At 43.2% G+C, this 27,112-nt stretch overlaps 2 protein-coding genes and 1 long non-coding RNA gene across 7 annotated transcripts; 1 reads left to right on the plus strand and 2 right to left on the minus strand.

Annotated features, from left to right (window-relative positions):
• Positions 1–15,864, plus strand: MLX (MAX dimerization protein MLX). Of its 5 annotated transcripts, none has more exons than XM_058179565.1 (8): positions 1–125; positions 1,672–1,708; positions 2,243–2,332; positions 11,837–11,961; positions 12,165–12,264; positions 13,374–13,473; positions 14,047–14,248; positions 14,724–15,864. In XM_058179565.1, exons 3-8 carry the CDS (start codon positions 2,272–2,274, stop codon positions 14,778–14,780), a joined length of 645 nt encoding a protein of 214 aa, XP_058035548.1. In that variant the 5' UTR covers positions 1–125; positions 1,672–1,708; positions 2,243–2,271; the 3' UTR covers positions 14,781–15,864. The 5 variants fall into 5 exon arrangements, with proteins under 5 accessions (XP_058035548.1, XP_058035544.1, XP_058035545.1 ...); XM_058179561.1 differs by having other exon boundaries at positions 87–202; XM_058179562.1 differs by having other exon boundaries at positions 87–202; positions 11,855–11,961.
• Positions 11,985–14,732, minus strand: LOC131196602 (uncharacterized). Its single transcript, XR_009154778.1, has 2 exons — positions 13,795–14,732; positions 11,985–13,677 (listed from the first exon to the last, which is right to left on the minus strand). It is a non-coding gene; the product is annotated as an uncharacterized LOC131196602 (long non-coding RNA).
• On the minus strand, positions 15,650–24,908 carry PSMC3IP (PSMC3 interacting protein). The gene is made up of 8 exons (XM_058179566.1): positions 24,834–24,908; positions 23,935–24,038; positions 23,323–23,412; positions 21,747–21,858; positions 21,427–21,572; positions 18,248–18,301; positions 17,201–17,260; positions 15,650–16,735 (listed from the first exon to the last, which is right to left on the minus strand). Exons 1-8 carry the CDS (start codon positions 24,868–24,870, stop codon positions 16,679–16,681), a joined length of 660 nt encoding a protein of 219 aa, XP_058035549.1. The 5' UTR covers positions 24,871–24,908; the 3' UTR covers positions 15,650–16,678.
• Positions 24,909–27,112: the final 2,204 nt, after the last annotated feature.

A 27,112-nucleotide genomic window follows, 5' to 3' on the forward strand; every position in this document is an offset into this window, starting at 1 on the left:
GGGGAACCCACAGAGTCAATTTTAGAGGCCAGAGAAACTACATCTCCCAGAATCCCTTCCGATCCAAGCTCCTTCTTCCCGGAAGTGCGCTCCCCGAACTTGATTGGCCGCTCTGGAGATGAGACGTGAGCATGTGCCAAAGGGAGGGGAAAAGATGGCGGAGCCGTCGAGCGTCTCTTCGGAGGCTCCTTGGGGAGGAAAAGTGAGCGATGCGAATAGGAAAAGCGAGGGACAGAATCAGCCGTCAGAGCAGACAGTATTTTTAGGAAAGATTTCAGTTGTTCGTTGGGATCCAGTATTATAGATGGAGAGTGGGCGTGCACTACTAACGTGCTTATCGTCCCTGTCATTGTATTTTTATTCTGTTACTCTTGTTGTCGTTTTTGTTTGGCAAATTCTAATAAGTAAATAAAATGTAAATTAGTAGTCTAGCGAACCTCTCCGAACATAGGAAGATTACTTTTTTTCTTGCCGTGTTGAGTTAACCGTAGAAAGTTGTCTGTGTTCAGGACTCGTTGCCTATAACTGGGATGGGAGTGATATTTCAGGTTGGGTTCCTGCAATATCTTAGGCTGAAGGTAGCCGATACATTAGTTTGGTTCAGTGAGCAAATGTAGCCGGGTGTGATTGCGCGCTGTTGTGCAAATTCTCAACTGGATTAATTGGGTACACAATGGTTTAATAAGCCATGGAGTAATAAGTTGTGTAAACATAGCCACTGGCTTCCCAGGAATATGTCATGCCAAGATTCGTTGAATTTGGTTTGTTGCATAGATAGCATAATAAAATAGACACTTTAAGATTCTAAAGAGATTACTCCTGGAATTAATAAGACTGTTGCTCCATTGATAGCAGTAGCTTTTTCTGCCATGATAATTAAAGTGCGGATGACGATGTTTGTTTATAGGTGAGCTAGTAAATTTGTTGCTGTTTATCTCATTGCAAATTATCCTACATAAAACAGAAATGAAGAGAGACAACAATTAAATTCCCACCTTAAAATTATAGATAGCAAACATAAGCATGATTGGCATGCTCAAAACTATCTTTATTGAAAAATAACTTTTTATCTGAGACTTTATTGATTGCACTTTATTAAGTATTATTGTCACTAGCATGCTGGGTAGAACAGAAGAGTGACCAACTTTCTAATTTATATTAGTATATTTTCTTTGAGGCAAAGTATTGTTTCCCTCATATCCAGAGTTTGAACTTTATAACTTTTAATGTTGCAACACTTCATTGCTTCCCTTCTTGTTTCTCTATTGCAACAAATTGTGCAAGGATAAGACTAAAGCATTTTAGGGGATTATATCCTTGCATTGTAAATTTAACTCTTTCCATAGGGATATTTTTTCCAGAGGAAAATAAACAAAATGTTGGCTTAGTATTGTTAAAATATGCCTTAATTTGTTGCTCAGAAACAAACTAAAAACTGATGATACAAATTGGACTCTTTCTATGTGTGTTTATAGACAGTGCTTACTTATTTTATATATTCTGTGTGAGATAACAGTAGATCCATTGAGCATACCTCTTTGTGTAATCACCATGGACCTTTAAGAGATGGTTAGGGAAATTTATTTAATACAGTTCACAATTTTGAGTTATCGAAGTTGAACAATGGAAAAATGATCTCTTATATTTTCTCTTTGTGACATACTTCAACAGGTTAATATTTCTTATAATGACAATGGGTTGGATTCTGGTAAGTTTTAATCCCTTTCTCTTTCTCTTTCCCTGGTGTAATTCTTCTATGAAGAATTAATACTAGGGAGTTCACATGTTTTAGTTTATAGTACTAGTTAAGCATTATTTGTGGTTGCTTTCATTTCTTATTTTCCCAAAGTTTGTTCACATGAGCAATATTTAAGAAGCACATAGTCTTTGCTTACTTCATATTGTGCTTTGAATGAATTCCTAATAAAACAGGTAGAGAATAGTGTCCTTGCCTTGAAATCAAAATGACAAGAGAACCAAGTGCAGCAGAGGGGAAGAAAGAAAGGAGAGATAAACTAATTTTGCCAAATGATAATACCATTCACTGCAGTGCATAGAATACTTGCTAACGAAACAGTTATTCTTTTGTATTGCATAATTGCAATCAATACCTATTAGAATCTTTGCTTCAAATATAACCAGGACTATCAATTTTAAAAAAAATATTTATTGAACAGCAAATAGTATCTAAAGAATTACTAAATTAGTTTGAGTTATCAATACTTTTGTATTTATTTTCTAGCACTCTTTGTGGAAAACAGAAAAAAAGTGATGATTGTATCAAGAGCTAATAGTATTGGTTCTACTAGTGCCTCTTCAGTACCAAATACAGGTATGGATTGCTTCCTTTCCTCTCAATAAAAAACAGTTTTCTAGTCTTAAGTGTGTAGTGAAATGTACCTTTGTCTTATATTCTTGATTTGCTTCTAAATGGCTGTAAATAGGCGATCCAAAATGGTAAAAGCTATCCACTACTTCAATATCTTCATTATTAGTTCTCAGTCTGGTTGTTGTATTTGTTGCCCTTCGTCTGGTCTTTATATTTAATCTTAGTTCCATTTTTCACTATGCTCCTTGACTTTCATTGCTAGACTTTGCATATCATTTTATTTTCAGCTATCAGAGTAATCATCAGCATAGGGTAAGTTTTTGATGTGTCTTCCTCCATTTTTAAAATCAAGCTCATCTTCTTCCATCCAGTTTCCTTCAAAATATATTTCACAGGTAGGTGGAATAAATAAGCATAGAGTATACAATCCTGCCTCACTTCTTTGCCATCTTTTGCCATGTTCTGCTTGTAATTTGATTTCCTGACTTGTGCATAGGTTCCACATAAAGATAGTGAGATGGTTTTGGATTTTTTTAAAGCATATTTTATAGCTTGAAATGATCAAAGGCTTTTTTTTTATGATCAGTGAAGCACATGCAGACCTTTATTAGTTATTCTTTGGCTTTTCCAGTTATTTAGTGTACACCAACAATAATATATTTCTTCCTCTGCCTTTTCTGAAATGACCTTGAACATCTAGCATTTCCTTTCATGTAATGCTGTAATCTGCATTAGATGATTCTAATATTATTTTACTACCATATGAAATCAAGGATATTAATAGAATGATTTGCATATTCTGTTAAGCAATCTTTCTTTGATATTGGTATTTAGGTAGACTTCTTCCAATCTATGCATCAATCTTTGGATTTGTTAGTATAAATTGATTAGAATCTTGATCGATTCTTCTTCTGTTGCTTGCCATATTTCTTTAGATATCCCGTCAATTCCTATAGCCTTCTGACTTGGTAATAACCAGAGTGTTGATCTAATTTCCTCTTGTGGCCTAGTGAACACAGAAGCAAACATGCTCTGGAACCATTGGATACAGGTTTATTCAAGTCTATAGCCTAAGGCAATTGATATATAGTAGTCCATTGCAAAGTCAGTGCTGGGAGCTACCGCCTCCCAGCGCTCTTTATAGGCGGTATCATGTCCCTCAGCTCCCCCCGTCACACTCAACCACCATCTGGCGTCCCTCAGCCCCCCCTCCCCCTCAACTCCTCCCCTCACACTCAAGCACCATCTGGCGTCAGCATCTGGTTCCACAGGCACCTCGATCCACCATCCGGTGCTTGGTCCACACCAGCCTCTGTCCCACGGCCTGTAGACCGCTTTCACTCCGCATGCTGTTACATCCGCTGGCAGCCAGCTGGGTCTCAGAAGGCTGCCAATCAGCTGTGCGGGCGATAATGCTGCCATTGCCTCCTTTGCTGCCTCTTCATGCTGCACCCAGAGCTGAAGCTGTCCCAGCTGGGCACCTTGTCGCTGCCTGGGCTGCCTCACAGCATGCCGCCGCATAGCTGTTCCTGCCGCTGCACTCTCCAATTCCCTCTTCTCCCCAGGTATGGCAAACCAGTCGGGGTTTGACATCTCTATTACTAAAAGTTCTTGTAAGTAGGGACTATCAGGTGACAATACTAAATCTAATTTTTATTTGTACAATGCAAACTCAACATGTTGGAAATTAACTTAAGCGAGTGTAACCTTGCTTTGTGAAAACTGTAGATTTAGAAATGGAATTTTTTAATTATTGTACCAACACTCTATAATTCTAAACAGTTCCTGCCTGAAGTTTGTGTAAGCAAAAACTAAGTCTACACCAGGGGTGGTCAACCTTTTTATATCTACTGCCCACTTTTGTATCTCTGTTAGTAGTAAGAAAACCATTAAGAAAACATATTCAGAAAGCCTAATTATTAAAAATAATATAGATATTAAAACCAATTAAAACCCCTATAAAATTTAAAAATTTAAAATTTAGAAAATTTAAAAAACTATTCCAGTCCCGCGCAGATAAATAGGTGTGTTTTAAGCTCGCGACGGAAGGTTCGAAGGTCAGGAAGTTGACGGAGTCCTGGGGGGAGTTCGTTCCAGAGGGTGGGAGCCCCCACAGAGAAGGCCCTTCCCCTGGGCGTCGCCAAACGACACTGCCTAGCTGACGGCACCCTGAGGAGTCCCTCTCTGTGAGAGCGCACGGGTCGGTGAGAGGTATCTGGTCGCAGTAGGCGGTCCCGTAGATAACCCGGCCCTATGCCATGGAGCACTTTAAAGGTGGTCACCAAAACCTTGAAGCGCACCCGGAAGGCCACAGGTAGCCAGTGCAGCCTGCGCAGGATGGGTGTTATGCGGGAGCCACGAGGGCTCCTCTATCACCCGCAGCCGCATTCTGGACTAACTGCAGCCTCCGGATGCCCTTCAAGGGAAGCCCCATGTAGAGAGCGTTGCAGGAATCCAGGCGAGACGTCACGAGAGCGTGAGTGACCGTGCATAGGGCCTCCCGGTCCAGAAAGGGGCGCAACTGGCGCACCAGGCGAACCTGGTAGAACGCTCTCCTGGAGACGGCCGTCAAATGATCTTCTAGAGACAGCCGTTCATCCAGGAGGACGCCTAAGTTGCGCACCCTCTCCATCGGGGCCAATGACTCGCCACCGATGGTCAGCCGCGGATTTAGCTGACTGTACCGGGATGCCGGCATCCACAGCCACTCTGTCTTGGAGGGATTGAGCTTGAGCCTGTTTCTCCCCATCCAGACCCGTACGGCCTCCAGACACCGGGACAGCACTTCGATAGCCGTTGGGGTGGTCCGGTGTGAAAAGTACAGCTGGGTGTCATCCGCATACAGCTGGTACCTCACACGAACCCACTGATGATCTCACCCAGCGGCTTCATGTAGATGTTGAACAGAAGGGCGAGGATCGATCCTGCGGCACCCCACAAGTGAGGCGCCTCGGGCCGACCTCTGCCCCTGTCAACACCGACTGCGACCGTCGGAGAGATAGGAGGAGAACCACCGATAAACGGTGCCTCCACTCCCAATCCCTCCAACCGGCGCAGCAGGATACCATGGTCGATGGTATCGAAAGCCGCTGAGAGGTCTAATAGGACCAGGGCAGAGGAACAACCCCTATCCCTGGCCCTCCAGAGATCATCCACCAACGCGACCAAAGCCGTCTCCGTGCTGTAACCGGGCCGGAAACTGGACTGGAACGGGTCTAGATAGACAGTTTCATCCAGGTGCAAGGGAAACTGATATGCCACCATACTCTCTACAACCTTCGCCGCGGCGGGTTGGAGACCGGACGATAATTACCTAAAACAGCCGGGTCCAGGGAAGGCTTCTTGAGGAGGGGCCTCACCACCGCCTCTTTCAAGGCGGCCGGAAAGACACCCTCCACCAAAGAAGCGCTCGTAATCGCCTGGAGCCAGCCTCGTGTCACCTCCTTCGTGGCCAGCACCAACCAGGAGGGGCACGGGTCCAGTAAACATGTGGTGGCATTCAGCCTCCCCAACAACCTGTCCATGTCCTCGGGAGCGACAGGGTCAAACTCATCCCATAAAATGTCACCAAGACCACCCTCAGCCGTCTCACCCGTATCACCGCAATCTTGGTCCAAACCATCCCGAAGCTGAACGATTTTATCGTATAGATAACCGTTAAACTCCTCAGCACGTCCCTGCAATGGGTCATCCTGCTCCCCCTGGTGTAGGAGGGAGCGGGTCACCCGAAACAGGGCGGCTGGGCGGTTATCTGCCGATGCAATGAGGGAGGAGGCGTAGCTACGCCTCCTTCCCTCAATGCCACTAGGTAAGCCCTAGTATAGGACTTCACTAGTGTCCGATCAGCTTCTGAACGGCTAGACCTCCAGGAACTCTCTAGGCGTCTTCTCCGGCGCTTCATCCCTCTCAGCTCCTCGGAGAACCAAGGAGCCGGTTGGGACCTGCGCCGGGTCAGAGGCCGCAAAGGCACGACCCGGTCTAAGGCCCCCGCTGCGGCCCGTTCCCAGGCCGCAACAAGTTCCTCAGCCGAGCCGTGAGCCAGACTCTCAGGAAATGGCCCAAGCTCCGTCCGGAACCCCTCCGGGTCCATCAGGCGCCTGGGACGGAACCAACGTGTCGGCTCCGTCTCCCTGCGGTGGTGAATGGCGGTCAGAAAGTCCAAGCGAAGAAGAGAGTGATCTGACCATGACAGAGGTTCAGTGACTATTTCCTTTAAGTCCAGATCTCTCAACCACTGACCAGAGACAAAAATCAAGTCCAGAGTGCCACCCCCAATGTGAGTAGGGCCATCAACTACTTGGGTCAGGTCCAAGGCCGTCATGGAAGCCATGAACTCCCGAGCTGCCGTTGATGACGAGCCGGACGATGGCAAGTTAAAGTCCCCCATAACTAAAAGTCTGGGGGTCTCAACTGCCACCCCGGCCAGCACCTCCAGGAGCTCGGGCAGGGCAGCTGTCACGCAGCAAGGAGCCAGGTACGTGATCAGCAAACCCATCTGGCACCTATGACCCCATCTCACAAAGAGGGATTCGCACCCGGCAATCTGAGGTACAGTGGTCTCCCTCGGCTCTAGACTCTCTAATCACAACCGCCACCCCCCCACCCCTACCCTGGGCCCTCGGCTGATGGAATGCACGGAAACCCGGTGGGCACATCTCAACAAGGGGCACACCCCCTTCCGTGCCCAGCCAGGTTTCCGTAACGCCTATAAGGTCCGCAGCGCCCCCCTGGATAAGGTCGTATATTAGGGGGGCCTTATTAACTACGGACCATGCGTTGCATAACATCAGCCGAAGGCCCAGGCTCTGGGGGTCTTGACCATCCGGGAACGGAAAGGACGGGATCGGGCGCGACCGCTGCACACATCGGGCGCGCCCCCAGAACGATATGATCCCCTTCCGCCATATCTGCCCCTCCCACTTACCGTGGAAATCAGGCCACCCTCACCAACAGGAACGCAAGCTCCCCCAACCTCCGAACCTATTAAAACCGTCACGAGCACGCTGCAAGGACTGGCTCCTCCCGACGGGCTACCCCAACGCCCGCCTTAACCCTCCCACCTCCCGACGGGTTCTCTCCCCCACCCGTCGAATCCCTCCCCCCCACCCTCCCCTTAAAATTCCCATTAAAATTCCCTTAAAAATCTATTAAAACAATTAATTAAAAACCCTGAGTCTCCTATTTTGGCATGCCATCTCGGGTTCCAAAACCCGTCCTCAAGATGGGCCCTCGATAGCGTGGAGGGCCAAACCATGAGAGGGGAATCTCGCAGGGCAAGAAGGTCAGCCGCAGTAAATGTCCGCATGCTAAAAGTCTGGCAAGCAGACCCATCCTGGACCTGTCACGATGGAAATTGACACACCAGTAGTTCTGGGTGAAAGACAGACGAAATATAGTTCTTAGGCGGTAGATGAAAAACCGCCATGAGTAAATCAGAGCACCAACCCCTCCTATCCCGAGGGGTGGACTATGGACGAGGAAATGGGGGAAAAGGATAAAGTCCTACAGTAGTCCAGCTAGGATTGTCCAGGACCCGCCTCAATTCACCCCACTGGGGCCAAAGATCTTCAAAAGGTCCCCTTGCAGCCGGCCCTTAGGCATCCTCTAAGATGATGAAAAAAGGCGGCCACATGGCCCGTGATCGTCCTTCAAGGTGACAAAGAGGACGGGCACGTGCCTAATGGCCAGCCACTCCACCGACGAGACGCCTCTCTCCCAAAATCCGGGGGGGGGGGGCAAAGGACTCAAAAAAGCCCCCACAGACGGCCATAGACGCCCTCAAGATGGTAGGGAGGGCGTCCCCTGGGCCGGGGATAACCTTCAGAGTGGCAAAGAAGTCCCCTAGGTCCCCTAGGTCCCAGAGTCCCCTAGGTCCGTGGATAACCTTCAGAGTGGCAAAGAAGGTGACCATTGGGCCTCTTCATGGTCGCTAAGCCAGGCCGTCAGCTGGAGTAGGCCACTCACCCGCCGGGCCTGCTGGGTCATGCCACCGCGGGACCCAGCCGCCCACTGACAGGCTAGGCCCCCACCAGGCCGGTCCGGCCAGGCCGCCGCCATCGCTGCCACCACCGGAGGGAGAGAGCTCCAAGGCTCCTCCAGGAGCAACGCCAGGCCAGGCCGCCGCCGCCGCCGAAAACTCGACCGCCGCCGTTGGAAAAGGCCCCCACCTCTGACACCGCAGACCGAGGGGCGAAGAGGAGAGGCTCTAAAGCCCTTCCTAGGGCAGAGCTAAGCTAGGCCGCCGCTGCAGCCGCCGAAAAGCCGACCACCGCCGCCGCTGGAAAATGCCAGGCCGCCGCCGGTCTTATCGCCGCCGGGGGGAGGGGGAGTGCTCCGGGACTCCTCCCGAAGGAACCCGGGGGCGCCCCGCTTCGTTTCGCCCATCCTCCGATCCGTCGTACTGTCCTCTACCCGGGCGGGGGGTCAAAGCTGTCCAAAAGACCCCCCCCCGACCCGGTCGGGTCCAAGATAGGCCCGTCGCTGCCACAGCTGTTCAGCGGCGCGGCGCCATCTTGGACATGCGCAGTAGAGACCTGCGTAAATATACACCCTCCCCTGAAAATAAGTCCTAGTGAAGGGATGGGTGTGACCAGCACAGGAGGCAGCCCTTCCCTTCCCCAGTCACCTCCTGGAGGCTCAGCCCTATAATTGCTGCCTGCTGATCAGATGAGCCAGCAAGGGCTGTGCAATTCGGCCCAGATCTCCAAAGCACCCCCCATCTATCGGCCTCCTTCCCCTTTTCCTGCCAGTCTTTCTTTACTTGGGATTGCAGCACAGACGCACATTCCCAAAATGCTCCATCCGAAGACTTCAGCCTTGCAACCTTGGCGGGGGCATCTGTGCTGTGATCTGAAAGAAAGAACGGGGTGTGTGTGTGTGTGTGTGTGTGTGAGAGAGAGAGAGAGAGAGAGAGAGAGAGAGATCGGATCCAACCTCGGAGAGTTATCCAGGGCTGACAGCAATGTTGTCTCTTCCCCCCCCCCCCCTACACACACATATAGAGGTCTCTCACCAAGGCAGCCATATCCCTTCTCTAACCTGCTTTCCAGCTCCATTCTCCACCGTCACATGCAGGGCAAGAAAAGTAGTCTGTGGGACTATGGTAAAAACACCTTCCAACTTTGTGAGATTTTTTTTTTCTTCATGAGAAGTTGGAAGGTCTGAACTACCAGTATTCTTTTTTTACCGTAGTCCAACAGACTTGGACTTTCTTTCCTGAACGTGCAGTGGAGAATGGAGCTGGAAAGCAGGTTAGTGAAATGATGTGGCTGCCCTGGTGGGAGGGGGAAGGTTTAGCATGGGTGGCCTGGCTGAAGGACCTTCAGGTAAGCTGATGCAGGGCCTTGGGACAGCTCTGTAGCCCTTGCCTTGCTTTGTCCTTCACCACCACCCCACTGCCTTGCTTTGTTCTTCTTTGCAACGTGCAGCCTCTTACAGTAAGGAGAATTGCAGACAATTCTTGTTACTATGAGGCTGCATGTTGCTTCTGGGCAGGGGAGGCTTGGTCCTCTTACCCGATTCCCCTCCACCATTTCTCTCTTTCTCTGTCACTCACACAGAGATATTTGTTCTCTTGAACTGCCACACACTTTTCGCCCAGAGGGAGATGAAGTGGGTGAAAAATGTTTGGTGCCCAATAGGGACCAGCCTGCATTGTCAAATATTTGGGCTGCTGAGCACTGGCCTACACACCTATTTGGTGCTGCAGGGGCCAGGCTACAGCTACCCCAAGCCAGGCGCTTTTCGGGCCCTGGCCCTAGTGGCTGCTGCAACTCTTGTGCTAGCTCTGTGCTCAGCTGGCCTGAGAGCTGCAGCACTCACCAGACCCAGGATTGTAGCCTGGCACCTGCAGCACCAAGTAGGCATGCAGGCTGGTGCTCATTAGCCCAAAGGAGATGCCTTCCTGCCGGAGTTCCGTGTCCAGCCGGAGAGCAGTTCCCAGGACTGCCCAATTCTCAACCAGCCAGCTGCATGGTAGGAGGGGGCTTCCTGCCCACCTGAAAGAGAGGCTGGGTTGTGTAAAGAGGCTTTCCCGCCCCAAGACCCTCTCAAGTGCCGGGCTGTGGGCTCCTCAGTTGGGGCCAAGCTCTTGGCAACCAATTGAGGTCAGACAGACTGTTCTTGAAGGCAAGATGCGTGGGGCCTCCTGCTGCTTTTGCAGCCTCAATCAGCTGCAAAAGCAGCCATGATTTTTGCCATCTCTTCTCCCCCCACTCGCCGGGCATGGCAGGGCTTCCTGACTCTTGCTTCTCCCCCTCCCCACTTGCCACCCCAAAATTGTGCCCCAAAATAATAAGACCCCCTGAAAATAAGGCCAACCCCTTATTTCGGTGTTCAAAAAACCATAAGATAGGGTCTTATTTTTAGGGAAACACGGTACTATGCACTTATCTACAGCAACTTCATGGTGGCCACCTGGTGCCAGAAAACGGTCAGCACATAGCAGGGTCCCAGCAGCTGCACTGCACCCGCCACCAGCGCCTCTGCTGCTAAAGTCCCAAAACTGAGAATGCAATGTGCGTGTGCATGCGCTTGGCTGCCAGCAATCTGGGGAGGCAAGGAACTTGTGGAGCACCGAATTGTCCCCACATCGAGTTAGCCAGTGCGGTTTGTTCCATTCCAAGTCAGCGATGACCAGTGAGCAGCACTGAGCCAGCCATACCCACCTAGTCGCAGCAACCCAGCCGTGACCACCCAGCCACGTCCACCTGGCCACTGTGAATTGTCATAGTCTTACATGCAATTGGCTCTTTGAGGGCAACCATAATGCTGATGCGGCCCTGAGTGAAATTGAGTTTGACACCCTTTCCTGTTTTCTACTTTTGTTATTTTTGAAGAATTTTTAATAGTCACTGATATATATATTGAATATCTGAAAATGACAGGTTCTTTTTATTATATTTCAGTGTTGTTGTTTTTTGTTTTAGATAGTTTGCAAACCAGTTTATTAATTAGTTTAGGTACATTATCTTTTCTGGTTTTCCACATGCTTCTCCAAAAATCTAAGTAATTTTAAACTCTTTCTTTTATATTAACTGCAATTGATTTCTGGGCTCCTTTCAAGATACCAATGGACATAACATTGCTGATTCCTGCCTTATTTAGCATCAGTTACATAGAATTCTTTATTAATCTTGAGTCTTTAGGTTATGTATCCCAAAAGTTTGTTATTTTTATTAAACAATTTGGTTCTTCATATATCACTTAAACATTATATTGCTTTAAGGGAAGTAACCAATTTTTCAATTGCAACTGAAAGTTGAAGGAATTATTTTCTTAAGTATCTATGCTGAAATGAAAGTGTCTTTTAGGGACTATTTTCTTAAGTTATAAAGCTACGGTCAAATTACTTCTCTTTGACTTTGGAAAATAAATCTGAGGCTAAGCAATGCTGTTAATGATTCTTAAATAGTCTATTGGATCTTCTTTCAATAAATTGAAACTTTGTGATTAGGAAATTATTGGAAGCACTCACAATGACTTCCCTTCCTTGCTTTGCCAACAAAGATTCTTTTCATGCCACAGATGATGAAGACTCTGATTACCAACAAGATACCTACAAAGAATCATACAAGGATCGTCGTCGACGTGCTCATACACAAGCTGAGCAAAAGCGGAGGGATGCTATCAAGGTGAGAATATGACAAACCATATATATGTGTGCTTGCTATTTATTGCATTTCAAATTCCTTACAAGGAATTTACAAAGCTTCCACTTTGGAAGAACAGGTAAAGGAATAGATTTACTGACCAGATTCTACTACTTGTTTATAATTTTCTTGTCGTACGTGGCAGATTTGATAAGTGAGTTGTAATGTTTTTGTTTTTCTAACAGAAAGGTTATGATGATTTGCAAGCAATTGTACCCACATGCCAGCAGCAAGATTTCTCAATAGGCTCCCAGAAGCTAAGCAAGGCGATTGTGCTGCAGAAGAGTGAGTAGGGCTCCCAAGATTATCTGTTTCTTGGCCGATCATTTACCCATTATAAGTTTCCCAGAAATTTGTACAAATTTCAGAGTTTGCATTATATAACTATTAAATTCTGTAAATAGCTGAATCTTACTACTGTATTCTAACAAATTGAATAAAATGGAGTAGAATAATCACTTTTCTGATTAAAATATTTTAATAAAAGGTGTAAATTTTCATGAGCTCTGTAATCCATTTTGTAGGAGATATATAGTGGCTAGATTGTTGCAGAGATAGGGGAGGGAGAGGCTATGCAGATTATATGTGACAGCTTTGAAAATGTGTCTGATTTCCAAAAAGACTACTATTGAGCTAGCAGTTGCTCAATTCTAGTTTAAATCTTTTGTCAGTTTAACCACTCTCGGCATTTGCTAGTGACCTGCAGCTGATGAAAGCTTATGCTTTTTAACTAAAATTTACATCTTTAAAAAAAAAAGTTATAAAACGTATAGGTAGAACACTTACTTTATTGCCATCATACACTTAACATGGTTCTCCAAAACTTGTTAGTCTTAGTGTTTGTGAATCTATTTAACTCTGTCTTCATTCTAGGGCAGTGATGGCTAATCTTTTTGCTGTTGGGTGCCAAAAGAGGGGGGGGAGCATAGGGGGGTCGTGTGTGTGCGTGCCCACACCTATAATTCAATGTACCCCAATACGTTTCCCCCGGCTTTTGGTACACAATGGCACAGTGGGCCCAGTAGGACCGTTTTTCACCTTCCCCTGGCTCCAGAGGCTTTCTTGGAGCCTGGGGAGGGCGAAAACAGCCCTCCCCACCCCCAAGGCCCTCTGGAGGCTAGAAACAGCTTGTTCCTGACTTCTGATAGGCTGGGAAGGGCCAAAAATCAGTTGGCCGGTGCATGCATGCATGTCGGAGCTGAGCTAGGGCAATGCTCATGTGCCCACCGATATGGCTACGCATGCCACAGGTTCGCCATCCCGGTTCTAGGGAGTGGAATGGCACCTTTAATGTAACTTGAGTTTAGAAATACCTGAATAGCCAGGTGTTGTAGGTTGGGCTTTGAAAAAACTTAAAGGCTCCTTTCTAAATTGTTGCTTTCTCTGCTACCCAGCTATTGATTATATTCAATTCTTGCACAAAGAAAAAAAGAAACAAGAGGAAGAGGTCTCCACTCTCCGGAAAGATGTAATGGCCTTGAACATCATGAAAGTGTAAGACTTGTGCATTTGTATATTCATGATTCACTAGCTGACCTCCCCAAAATAAAGTGATGTATTAGAACTAAGAGCTGGGAGATCTATGTTTTAAACTACCTTCAGTTATGGAAGGTCACAGATTGACTTTCTTAGCTCAGTCAGGGCTATGATTTTCAGGAAAAATAGTAAAGAATGTTACATATGTCAGGGGTCTCCAACCTTGGCCCCTTTAAGACTTGTGGACTTCAACTCCCAGAGTTCCTCAGCCAACTTTGTTGGTTGAGGGACTCTGGGAGTTGAAGTTCACAAGTCTTAAAGGGACCAAGGTTGGAGAACCCTGACATATATTACCTTGAATATGTATGCCTACAGGAAGGAAGGGAGGAGACAGATATTTTTAGTTCAACAGTAAATTGCATTCTATCTTTGAGAAATGTTTACTCTGTAACATGATTATCATTTATTATTACAACTCTTCCATCCTATCTTTAAGAAATGTTTCTTCTATAAAATGATAATTTATTATTCCAGATCTGATTATTCCACATGTTTTCTGCTAAATTAACTAACTACATATATGCATTTCAGAAACTATGAAGATATTGTTAAAGCTCACCAGGACAATCCCAGTGAAGGAAAGAACCAGATCTCTGACCAAGTGAAGTTCAACGTTTTCCAGGGTATCATGGACTCTTTGTTCCAGTCCTTTAATGCCTCCATCTCTGTAACAAGCTTTCAGGAGCTCTCAGCTTGTGTTTTCAGCTGGATAGAAGAGCACTGCAAGCCACAGGTAATTCCAGAACATAAGAACGTATGGCCAATATCACATACAGGAAAAATATGCCTGATTCGCTAGTGGAATCCTGAATTCAGAGGTAATCATATAAAAAATTCATAATGTGGATATCCATTGCTGTCCTTTAAATAACATTAGTCAGCTTCTCTGACTGGCTTTTGTGCTTAATAAATAGCCTAAAAGTGGCAGAAATGGTCATGTCTTTCACAGGAAGGTATTCTTGGCACTGCTTAGGAGGAAAAAAATAAAGCACTTGAATGGAAACAGCATTTTTTTCCATAATCTTGCTGCAATGTAGGTGATGAAAGTTCTATTCCAATGCTAAAAGGTTGAGAAACTGCCATAGTCAGACTTTAGAAATAGAACAGTGATTTTTGGTGATTTAATTCTACACCTACCATAATCTTTCAAAGGATAGATTATACCAGAAACAGTTCGTTATCAATTTACTTAGTGCCTTTTTCCACAGACCCTGCGAGACATTGTCATTGGTGTACTGCAACGACTGAAGAGCCAACTCTACTAATCAAAGAGAAAGCTTTGAAGGAGCCTAATTTGGAGATAAATGGCCAAGAAGCTTTATTCCTTCCAGCAATTCCATCTCAAGCTTTTTTTAGGGCTACAGATTTGGTTTACCTCTGGAAATCTCTCAGTTTACACTGCAAGCTCTTCAGATGAGAAGAAAAATAATCAGCTCTCAGTTCATGGGGATTGCTTGCTGCCATCTCTTTTTCAAGCCTTGGCTCTACCTGTTCCTATGCATAAATGTAGCTGATCTAATAGAAACGTATTTACAATATACCAGGGTTTCACAATGAGCCAAATTCTTTTCTTAATGTCTCTTCACCTCAGTTTGTTAAAATACTTTTTCTAAATACCTACATGTTATATCTAAAGTTGGTTCAAGGTGCAGTAGCTAGTGTAATGATTATAAAAACAAAGCTGTTTCACATACTATCATGACTCCATGTAGCATTTACCTTGGGTTAAGGGCAGAGAACCAGGGAAGTTAAGCAATAAACGGCCTTCCTTTGTATAATACATTCTGATAGCCTTGAATAGTAAGTCATCTAGCAACAACCTTCTGTTGTGTAGCCAACCTCCAGCTTTTTTAAATTAACCTATATGCAATCATTATTTGTCTTCACTTCAATTCTATGGATTAAAAGTCTGAATAGGCTTATCAATTATGTTGTATTAGCAATAAAGGGGCAATACCTTTTAGTCTCTTGCAGCCTCGGTTTCTAATAATGCAATGAAGTGAATTAAGCCAACTCCCTTCTGCAGCTCCTTTTTTTTTTTTGCTGCAAAGGTGGGTCCACTGTCTTTTATAGGCACTGCTTTCTGGATCTACTGCTGGTTGGTGGAGAAGGACATTAACTCAGACAAGACAAGACCTTGCTATTTTTTTATTATGACACGCAGTTCTAATAAATTTGCTATGTGGTTGAATGACTTGTTGGCTTTGCCTGATTTTATCTAAAGTATTTTAGAAGACTGGGCTTAAGTATTTTGGTTGAAATTACTTGTTATTTCATGGTAATTGTATAAAATGCTAATTTCCAGACTGGGTGGCTATTCTATTATTTTGGACTCTGAATTACATATAATCTTTCACTGACAACTTCAGGTAGGAATTTCTATTGGCCCTTATTTGAAGAGGGGGTCAGCAACTTGAAATGTCAAAATGAATGCATTATACATCTGGCTTAAGGGAACAGTATTACCTTTAGTAAAAATAAAGTCCTTGTGCTACTGAAAATTTGTATTTTACTTCCAAACTTTGGCAATATGATCTTGTAGTGCAACTGCCAGTCACATGAATATGCTGATCTTTGATCTAATCCAATAGCCACTTGCCCAAGTCAGGAAACTAATCTTTTAATATCAATTTTCCAAGGTACATTGTTTTTCTTCCATGTAACAAAGAACCCAGCTGTTCTCCCTCCCACAATTGCCCAATTAACTTGGAGAAAATGTATTCAATGTGTTTGCATCTCACAAGGTGACTCATAGCATAAAGCAAAGCATGATGGCTAAATAACAACTGACATTAAAATTTCCCCAATTCTTGGTGGGATAATTAGCTCACTCTAACAGTGTTGCTTTAATGGCATAATATGCTGTTAACACAATATGCAGGCCAATTGCAGAGAAATTAGTATCTGAAATTCAAGTATTTTGAGCCCCCTCCCCCATTTTCTCAAGTGCATATTAACATTTCGTTCTAACTACTTTAAGAACAAAATAATCAGACTGATTAGGAAGTCCTATGGAGAAATACTAGGAAAAAACTAAAGTGTAAAATGGGAGGTGTGCTTATCACCAATGAATGCAAATATTTTTAAGTTCTGAAAATTAGCAACAGAATGAGAAACTGAAACTTGAATGCTTAGATTTCAATTACGCAGATGAGATCTTGGTTCACACAGAAGGTACTGTAACATTGAAATCTTCATCTGTCTCAATGCCAACTTCCTCCTGAACAAGAAACAACACATGTTCTTTTAAGGTGTTAATAAATGAAAATAAGAGCATTTTGCAGATCATAACTGGCCCAGTAGTTGAACAATCCACAGTTGGAACTGACAGTGGTGGGTTCTAACCAGTTTTACCACTGGTTTGCATCGCGCACGCACTTTGCATGCTATCACCGCTTGCATGCACCAAACGCACAAGCGCAATGAGTAAAAAAACAGTTGAGGCATGGCAATCCATTCTGCCGTGCCTTACAACTGAGCTAAAAACAAAGGAATAAAGGTAGGAATAGCATTGGGGAGGGCCCAGCTGACATTCGGAGCGAACCAGTTCACTCTTGTATCAAAATTTCCGTTACCGGCTCTCCCAAACTGGGGAGAACCGGTAGCAACCTACCACTGGAACTGACCAAGAAACGCCTGCTTATATCCCTGTGGCTCTCAATATTAGTTAAAATGTAATACTCACAAAGAACTGTTTCTTGCTTTTAGGATAGCCTTCAAGGATTGCATCAAGTAATTCTGTTGCCTGTTGAGAAAGTTATGTCTTATGTTTAGTTGCTATTCTTTCTACAAAAAGATTGGCAGACAGAAATAATACAGATCTGGTAATTATAGGAGAAAATATATGAATTTCTCTTAGTTAGTTGAAAATACGGCTAGTAAGCAATTGGAAAGTTACTCTGTAAATCTGAAAACAAAATTTCTCATAATAACAGACAATAATGATAAAAATAAAAATCACTTTTCAAAATCTAAGTCAACATTTTTTCTATAATTTTACCTAAATACGATTCAAAAAGAAGTATGAAAAAAAAATAGAAACAGGAACTTCCATTTTAAGGAGATATAAAACTTCATATTAAATTCTTATTAAAAAGAAAAATCAATTGGAAATATTTGTTAAAAACAGACTGATTTAAGAAAAATAAAAGTATTTTTCACAATTATTTGTAGCTATTCTACCTTTTCAATAATCCATTTCCCATATTTTTAGTATAATTGATCCAAAAGGGTAAGTGTTTGGTTTCCAAGAATCCTATGGTCTAACAATTTACACAAAGAAAATGAAGGTGCAGTTCTTAGAGCACACATAACTTTCCATATTGCTACATTTTTCAACAGCTGAAGCTTACCAAAACATCCATGCCAAGAAAGTTATACTCTTATTTCCAACTATCTTGTACATATTTTAATCTTGTATTTTATATTATAAATTTTATGGCATATGTTTTATTTTAATTTTGATGCTTCTGACACAAATAAGCAAATTATTTTCAACATAAAGAGAGGAAGAACGCACCATTTAGTTTTACAGATAATAGGCATGAATCCGTGCATTCAATAACCAGATTAAATTATACATGGAAAGTCAGTCTGCAGCTGTATATTGTAAGCCATCACTTAAATCTTATCTTTTATACTTGAAAAATAGGATATTTAGAATGTATTCTGTTGGTTTCCTAGATACATACTCAACACATCATTTTTTAAACCGTAAATAATTGTGTTTTACCATTCTCTTGCGACGACGCCATTCTTTGCAGTACAGCTTTTTCTCATTGTATACCTGCAATCAACAAAACCCAAGCAATCCTTATTCCAATGAAACAGCTCAGACTGCAGCCAGTTTTGATTTAGGAACGAAGGCTGCAGCATCCCAAACTGAGTATTGACAAACTACCTGCAAGAAAAGGGCCTTAAAAGAGCATTCATGTTTATTCCCATTTAATGCAAATTAGAATTAATTTTAATTAGACAATTAGATTTTCAGTGCTCTTGGTGTATGCCACGTTGTAGGAATTCCCCAGATCCCATGAACAATTGTTACTGTAGCAAATAAATATTTACAATGTTGCAAATTTCTGTACAATTCACTGGCTAATGATATGTGCCATAAACTAAACTTAATGAGCATGTAACTTATTAGAGTACTATGTAAACTGATATAGTCTTCCACATATTAAGCTTTATGTTACCCTATACCTAATACTTCTACTCTTCCCTTTAGATTTTTATATACACTTTCTATTTTATATTTTTTAGCTTTTTTTAATCTGTGTTTTTAACTGACTGCACCTTAACCCTTTTGAACCGCTGCTCACCACCGCAGGGAGACAGAGCCGATGCGTTGGTTCCGTCCCAGGCGCCTGATGGACCCGAAGAGGTTCCTGACGGAGCTTGGGCCGTTTCCTGAAGATCTTACCCACGGCACGACTGAAGAACTGGTTGCGGCTTGGGAACGGGCCGCGGCTGGGGCTTTGGACCGTGTCGTGCCTTTGCGGCCTCTGAGCCGGCGTAGATCTCAATTGGCTCCCTGGTTCTCCGGGGAGCTGAGAGAGATGAAACGCCGGAGAAGACGCCTAGAGAGTGTTTGGAGGTCCAGCCGTTCCGAGGCTGATCGGACACTAGTGAGGTCCTTTACTAGGACCTACCTAGTGGCAATGAGGGAGGCGAAGCGTTCCTACGTTTCCACCCTCATTGCATCGGCAGATAACCACCCGGCCGCCCTGTTTCGGGTGACCCGTTCCCTCCTTCAACAGGAGGGACGGGATGACCCCTTGCAGGGACGAGCCGAGGAGTTTAACGGTTATCTATACGATAAAATCGTTCAGCTTCGTGATAGCTTGGACCATGATTGCGATGATTCAGCCGAGGTGGCAGAGACTCGTCTTGTTGAGGTTATTTGGGATGAGTTTGATTCTGTGGCTCTCGAGGACGTGGACAGGTTGCTGGGGAAGTTGCATGCAACTACGTGTTTACTGGACCCGTGTCCTTCCTGGTTAGTACTGGCTGCTGAGGAAGTGACACGAGGCTGGCTCCAGGGGATTATAAATGCTTCTTTGGTTGAAAGGGTTTTCCCCGCCGCCTTGAAGGAGGCGGTGGAGAGACCTCTCCTGAAGAAGCCTTCCCTGGACCCAGCTATTTTGGGAAATTATCGTCCAGTTTCCAACCTTCGCTTCTTAGCGAAGGTTGTAGAGAGTGTGGTTGCATGGCAGCTTCCCCGGCACCTGGAGGAAGCTGTCTATCTAGACCCGTTCCAGTCCGGCTTCCGACCCGGTTACAGCACGGAGACGGCTTTGGTCGCGTTGGTGGATGACCTCTGGAGGGCCAGGGACAGGGGTTGTTCCTCTGCCTTGGTCCTATTAGATCTCTCAGCGGCTTTTGATACCATCGACCATGGTATCCTGCTGCGCCGGTTGGAGGGATTGGGAGTGGGAGGCACCGTTTATCGGTGGTTCTCCTCCTATCTCTCCGACCGGTCGCAGACGGTGTTGACAGGGGGGCAGAGGTCGTCCTCGAGGGGCCTCACTTGTGGGGTACCTCAGGGGTCGATTCACTCGCCTACCCTGTTCAACATCTATATGAAGCCGCTGGGTGAGGTCATCAGTGGTTTCGGGGTGAGTTATCATCTGTACGCTGATGATACTCAGCTGTACTTTTCCACCCCGGACCACCCCAACGAAGCGGTCGAAGTGCTGTCCCGGTGCCTGGAAGCTGTATGGGTCTGGATGGGGAGAAACAGACTCAAGCTCAATCCCTCCAAGACGGAGTGGCTGTGGATGCCGGCATCCCGGGACAGTCAGCTGCTCCCGCAGCTGACTGTTGGGGGCGAGTTAGTGGCCCCAAAGGAGGTGGTTCGCAACTTGGGCATCCTCCTGGATGGTCGGCTGTCCTTTGATGAACATCTGGCGGCCGTCACCAGGAGGGCCTTTTACCAAGTTCGCTTGGTTCGCCAGTTGCGTCCCTTCCTTGACCGGGAGGCCTTATGCACAGTCACTCACGCTCTGGTTATGTCTTGGCTGGATTATTGCAATGCTCTCTACATGGGGCTGCCCTTGAGGTACACCCGGAGGCTGCAGTTAGTCCAGAATGCAGCTGCGCGAGTGGTAATGGGAGCCGCTCATGGCTCCCATGTAACACCACTGCTCCGTAGTCTGCACTGGCTTCCTGTAGTCTTTCGGGTGCGCTTCAAGATTCTGGTTACCACCTTTAAAGCGCTCCATGGCTTAGGACCCAGGTACTTACGAGACCACCTGCTGTTACCTTATGCCTCCCATCGACCCGTACACTCTCACAGAGAGGGCCTTCTCAGGGTGCCGTCCGCCAAACAATGTCGGCTGGCGGCCCCCAGGAGTAGGGCCTTCTCTGTGGGAGCACCGATGCTCTGGAACGAACTCCCCCCTGGCTTACGTCAAGTGCCTGATCTTCGGACCTTACGTCGTGAGCTAAAAACATATTTATTCATTCAAGCGGGACTGGCATAAATAGTTGATTTTAAATTGGGGTTTTAGTAATATTTTAAATTTTTAAATCTTTTAAATTACCGGCCGTTTAGTAATAGTTTATTTTAATTTCTTTTAATTGTATATATTCTGTATTTTATTCCGGCTGTACACCGCCCTGAGTCCTTCGGGAGAAGGGCGGTATAAAAATTTAATAAAATAAATAAATAAATAAATAAACCCTCTGTATGCTGGTCTGTGACCATTATTAAGATTTGATTATTAGCAAAGAATAATGTGTTTTGGAGTCCTAAAACTCTTCTCTCTGTGATGCTTGACTTAATTTTGGAATACTCAGCACTTCCACGGCCCTTATATATGGTTGGTATAGGATAGCGGGGCAACCAGAATGGGCAGTCTGAACTATCCCTTTCCCTGCCACTGGACCCTCCCTTTGCAGCTTTGTTACCTTTTCTTTCTCCTCAGGGGACACATGATTGGCAGCAGATTTGATCAATTCCAGTTTCTCTGTATAATTGGCACAATCTTTTTTTAACTCTTCAATTTCTTTAACCATCTCTGGGGTTGTCATAGAGCCCTTCAGTTCTTTCAGTTCTGGAATGGAATTGCTAGTTAGAATAGCTGAAATAGCACTGGTCAGTGGGAAGGCTTGCAGGCATCCCAGCTGCAGTTCAGATAAAAACAGTTCCCAAAGTTTCCATGGCATTCAACCACTCAATTGCACACGTATCCACACTCAACATACTGATTTAACCTTCCTGAACGCACCTGATTCCATGTGACGACAGTTCTGTTGAAGTGTCTGAACCTTGCAAGACAGTTCTGAAATCTCATTGTCCAAGCCCTTGAGTTCTGATTCACTCATGTTACCAAAACGATTCTGGAAAAACATGTATAGGAGAGAGCATTAATCTAACATGATTTATGTATATTTTCTATTATGATATAATGGAATAAACCACATTCCAAGCAATCAAGTTTTTGTGAAAATAAAACCTTCATTGTATATCCTTGTACTATCCTTATAGTATGTTCAGCCAATGCACTTCTCTTCCAAAACAATCATTATCAATTTTCAATAATTTTCAGCTAAGAAGCAATTGGCTTATTTAGTAAAACTGTAAAACAGCATCTCCATCAAGATTCTTTCTCTGATGCTTAAAAATTTGGTACAACAGTATAAAAATATTTGTCTTGTAATATTAAGATTCAACTTAATTTATATAAGAAAATTTCATCATCTGGTCATCTACAGTAGTCTGTAGTCTGTCAACTGCTGGATTCATCTGGGAAGCTCACATGCTTCTACTAGAGGGTGATAGCTTTCCACTTTCGTTTCCTGGTAACTAATATTTTTATTTATGTAATTGTTCTATTTTTAGATTTCTATCCCATCTTCCTTCAGAAACTCAGAACGCATGAAGAATTATGGCACTCCCTCCTTCAATTTACCCCTGCAAAGATGAAATTGGTTGGCAGACACAGGAACTTGGGGGATAAGAAGAGAGATGAATGTGGGATTCCTATGTCCCAGGCCAATACCTTCATGGCATGCATCAAAAACCAGAGTTGTCTAGATCAGGGGTCCCCAATCTTTGGGCCACAGTCCACTACCAGGCTGTGGCTTATTTGCAACTGGGCCACAAGCTGGCAATGCGTGTGTGCATGTGCAGCTTGACTGATGCAAGGGGTGGGCTGGCACCCCTGGGGATGCATATAATGAAAGGTTTTATTTTCACAAAAACTTGATTGCTTGGAATGTGGTTTATTCCATTATATCATAATAGAAAATATACATAAATCATGTTAGATGATTGTGTGTGAGGGATGGCACACAGGCATGTGCATGCGCAGCTTGACTTGCAGTCCAGCTGCATATGAACTTGTGCTCGCGCAGCATGGTTCCCCTCCCCCCACCAGCCAGCCACCAAGCCGCAAAAATTGGTGACCTAGATCCATCTTATGTACCAGCTACTATACATCTTCCTGCTGGCTGTTCACATATCCAGACAGAAACCCAAACAAATGTTTAATGTAGCTAGCTAATAAAAACAAACTGAGATCAGAAGCTAATTCTAACTTGTAGAAGTGTTGGGCTGGCATCAGAGTCTTTTAACTTACTAAAAGACTCTGGAAAAGAGAAATTGAAGATGTGTAACAGCTGGTATATAAGGTGGATCTAGATAGCTCTAGTTGTTGATATTGGTTATTGGTTTTAGAAAAGCACATGGATTTTGGCAGTCCTGAAACAGACTGAGTTAGTTTTCTTGCTGAGGCTTTGTTTTCTGTTTTTTTCCCTGGGGTGGTAGAAATTAAATTTAAGTTTCACAGAATGGCATTTCACCTGATCTGGAAAATAAATCTTCTGTTTCCCATAAACCTTTTCGTTGATCTTCCCTTGCTGAGCCAACTGCTCCAGTGCCTTCACTACAGCCTAAGTCAAACAGAAAACAAGAAAATGCAGAATGAGAAAAATTCACAACAAAGTGGAGGACTGAAATAAAAATTGCAAATTGTTTCAACATCAAAGGAAAATGAAAATTTGACAAGAGAAAATTCTTTGCTATAGGAGAGCTGAGCACAATTCTTCAAAATACACATGGCATTTCAGAAGAAATCTGCCAACTCAGGTGGTGTAGGTAGTTAGGAATTAGTGCCAATATGTGAATGTGTCTGCTTAAATTGTAACATGCTGCATTACACAGTACAAATAAAAACTGATGCCATAAACAGAGAAACAATAGTATTTCTTAACTAATTGGTTTCTTCAAGGACTCATGTCATGAACATTATGAACATTCATTATTCTTGTAGATTAGGATTATGTTAAATTAAAATACCCAATTTGGAGAATTTAAAAGATATGTAGCATACATTTGGAAATTGAAGTGCGATGTTATTTTGACCACTGGAGCTAACACAAGTCCCACAATGCACTTCTGACATCTTGTCTTACCGTCTTGCCCAATCCATGTTGTTTCTGTAAATTGCTAAAGACATCCTGAGCACTATGAGGCCGGTTCTGCTCCTGAAGATAACGTAGCAGGATGGCAGCACATTCTCCAAATCAAAAAGAAAAAAAGAAAATTATAACGACAGGCTAGCATATGTAAATCACATAAAAACAAAAAGAAATAGAGTCTTTTCTCATAGATACTTCAATATCTTGAGGATGAATAACATTCTCCATCTGTTAAAAAATTTGCTAGGCAACAAGACCATAAGCAGGAAAGCTTACTGCAAAGCTACTAAATGCTGTGCAACTTTGTCAATATTGCAGCAATATATTTTATTATGGTAGAGATTCTGTGATATTTTACAATAGAATATCTATATATTACAATATAATATCTTGTATTATTTATATTACAATAGCAAATTCATTGGTAGGCCAGTGACTATTGATAAGTATAAAAAAATTTTTTTTTCTTTTTCTCCTTAGTTTGCATTTTTAGCTGGTATTCTTTTAAAAATTTTTTTTTAAAGAATAAACATTGTTTTGTTACAAAATAAGTACGTATCAGACAAAGACGTGACGTTCCACTCTTAAGCCTTCCCAAAGAGCAGCACTCCTATACATTTCCTGGCGATGGTGGGAAATGTAAAATTTGGAAAATGTCCGATTGGGGTGTTGTAAAAAAAACGAAGGGGAATGCGAAGATCCTAACACTCTGCATCCTATAGTTGAGTTCGTCACGAAGGACTTTCAAATGCTGGAAACAAGGGAGTTTGGTTATTATTATTATTTTTTAAATAAAGCGGATTTCACGATAAGCGCACTTCGCTTTGTACATGAAAAGTGGAAGAGGACTACGGATCCGCGCATCACCCCCTTTGGATTCCTAGTTGCGTTACCATCAGATGCGTCGCGCTTCTTCCCTCCTCCGCTCATCCTGATCAGGGCGGGACTCCTATCGGAAGCGGAAGCTACTCCCTAAGACGGAGATTCCAAAAATAGACATATGTCAAAATAAATAGGCTTCCGGGTTGAACGTCAACGTCATTTGGGATACGGTTGGGGATCCAAAGCTGTCTTTTGCCGTTTAAAATGTAAAGCTGCTGAAAAGTAGTGACTACTACTAGTTCATCTAGTTCATCTCGGCTGGCGCGAATGCTCAACACTGGAAATTTTTAAGAAAATGTTGGATAGCCATTTGTCTGAAATAGAGTAGGGTTTCCTGCCTGGGCAGGGGGTTGGACTAGAAGACCTCCAAGGTCCCTTCCAACTCTTTATTTATTTATTTATTTATTTATTTATTTATTTATTTATTTATTTAGTCACAATAATATATATATAAGCATCACACAAAAAGATTATATAATATATAAATATATATATGAGGACATATAAGGAGGTATAAGCATATATATATATTTATATATTTATATATTTATATATATATAAATATATATATATTTATATATATATAAATATATATATATATAGGTCTTTGGTTGTTCGGGTTTTCTCCCGTGTAAAATTGGAAGTGTCTTGGCGACGTTTCGACGAAGTCTCATTCGTCATCTTCAGGCTTCAGCTTCGTGCTTCTGGGAGCAATATTATATTTATTATTATAATATATTATATTATATATTATAATATATTATATTATATTATTATATTATATATATATAAATATATGTATATTTATATATAAATATATATATATATTTTTCCCTGAGGTTTTCGCAGGTGTTTGTATGTAGGTCTTTGGTTATTCGGGTTTTCTCCCGCATAAAATTGGAAGTGTCTTGGCGACGTTTTGACGAAGTCTCATTCGTCATCTTCAGGCTTCAGCTTCGTGCTTCTGGGAGCAATGTGTGATTGCAGCTGTTTCTTCCTTTTTAACTGCTAGTGGGGGTTCAAACTATATATATATACATATATATATATATATATATATGGACATATAAGGAGGTATAAACATATAGCCCCCACCCAAACAGGACACACTCCCAGCCAATCAGAGCACAAAAAAACTTCCATCCAATCAGAGCACAGCCAAGCTCCCACCCAATCAGTTCAAACCCCCTCTAGCAGTTAAAAGGAAGAAACAGCTGCGATCACACATTGCTCCCAGAAGCACGAAGCTGAAGCCTGAAGATGACGAATGAGACTTCGTCGAAACATTGCCAAGACACTTCCAATTTTACGCGGGAGAAAACCCAAATAACCAAAGACCTCATACAAATACCCGCAAAAATCTCAGAAAACAAATATATATATATATATATATGTGTGTGTGTGTGTTTTCTGAGGTTTTCGCGGGTTATATTTATATATTTATATATATTTATTTATATATATAAATATATAAAATATTTATAGTTTTAAGAATTTGTTAACATTGAAGAGATCATTGTATTATCAGAAATTGGTAAGTTATCCAACTGTTTATTATTTATGGTAGGTTGCAAAGTAAAACTATATTTTCCTTTGTACTACAGGTAGTCCTTGATTTACAACAGTTTGTTTAGTGACTGCTGAAAGTTACTGTGGCACAGAAAGAAGTGACATAACCATTTTTCACTTTACAACTGTTGCAGCATCTCATGGTCATGTGATCCAAATTGAGACACCTGGTAACTGACTCATAGTTATGATGACTGCAGTGTGCCCAGATCATCTTTTGCAACCTTCTGACAAGCAAAGTCAATGGGGAAACCAGATTCACTTAATAACCATATTACTAACTTAACAATTGTAGTAATTCACTTAACAAATGTGGCAAGAAAGTTCATAAAATTGGGCAAAGCTCACTTAACAGCTGTTTTGGTTAGCAATTTGGGCTCCGTTGTGATCATAAGTTGGGGACTAGCTGCATTTCCAACTTTGACATTCCAGTCTCCAACCACAAGCAGCACATCTTATTTGTATATTTTGTCTATTTCAGATTGAATCTGATCATCAACTACCTCATCTCTTTTGCATCCGTGATTGGGACATACACTTGAATAACCATCATACGAAAAGGTTGTTTGTGAAATCTAAGTGCTATTAGTCAGTGACAGCTTTCTACATAAATGCTATCTTTGCTCTATCATTCTTGACTAGGGAGTAACAACATTCCTTCTTTGTTTGTCATATTCTGACTATAAATAATATAATCTTTGGCTTGAAGTAACTAATTCCA

Source organism: Ahaetulla prasina, chromosome 4 (assembly GCF_028640845.1).
Source record: "Ahaetulla prasina isolate Xishuangbanna chromosome 4, ASM2864084v1, whole genome shotgun sequence".
In the NCBI taxonomy this organism is placed as follows: Eukaryota; Metazoa; Chordata; class Lepidosauria; order Squamata; family Colubridae; genus Ahaetulla; species Ahaetulla prasina.

Bases quoted from the DNA above. Each gene is read 5' to 3' on its own strand.
- MLX (XM_058179561.1), top strand. From the start codon at position 119: ATGAGACGTGAGCATGTGCCAAAGGGAGGGGAAAAGATGGCGGAGCCG. The intron at 12,265-13,373 runs GTGAGTAGGGCT...TCTGCTACCCAG, and splicing joins GGCGATTGTGCTGCAGAAGA to CTATTGATTATATTCAATTC. The intron at 14,249-14,723 runs GTAATTCCAGAA...CTTTTTCCACAG, and splicing joins AAGAGCACTGCAAGCCACAG to ACCCTGCGAGACATTGTCAT.
- PSMC3IP (XM_058179566.1), bottom strand. From the start codon at position 24,870: ATGAGCGGAGGAGGGAAGAAGCGCGACGCATCTGATG. The intron at 17,261-18,247 runs GTAAAACACAAT...CTTTCTCAACAG, and splicing joins GGCGTCGTCGCAAGAGAATG to GCAACAGAATTACTTGATGC. The intron at 16,736-17,200 runs GTGAGTATTACA...TTTCTTGTTCAG, and splicing joins AAAGCAAGAAACAGTTCTTT to GAGGAAGTTGGCATTGAGAC.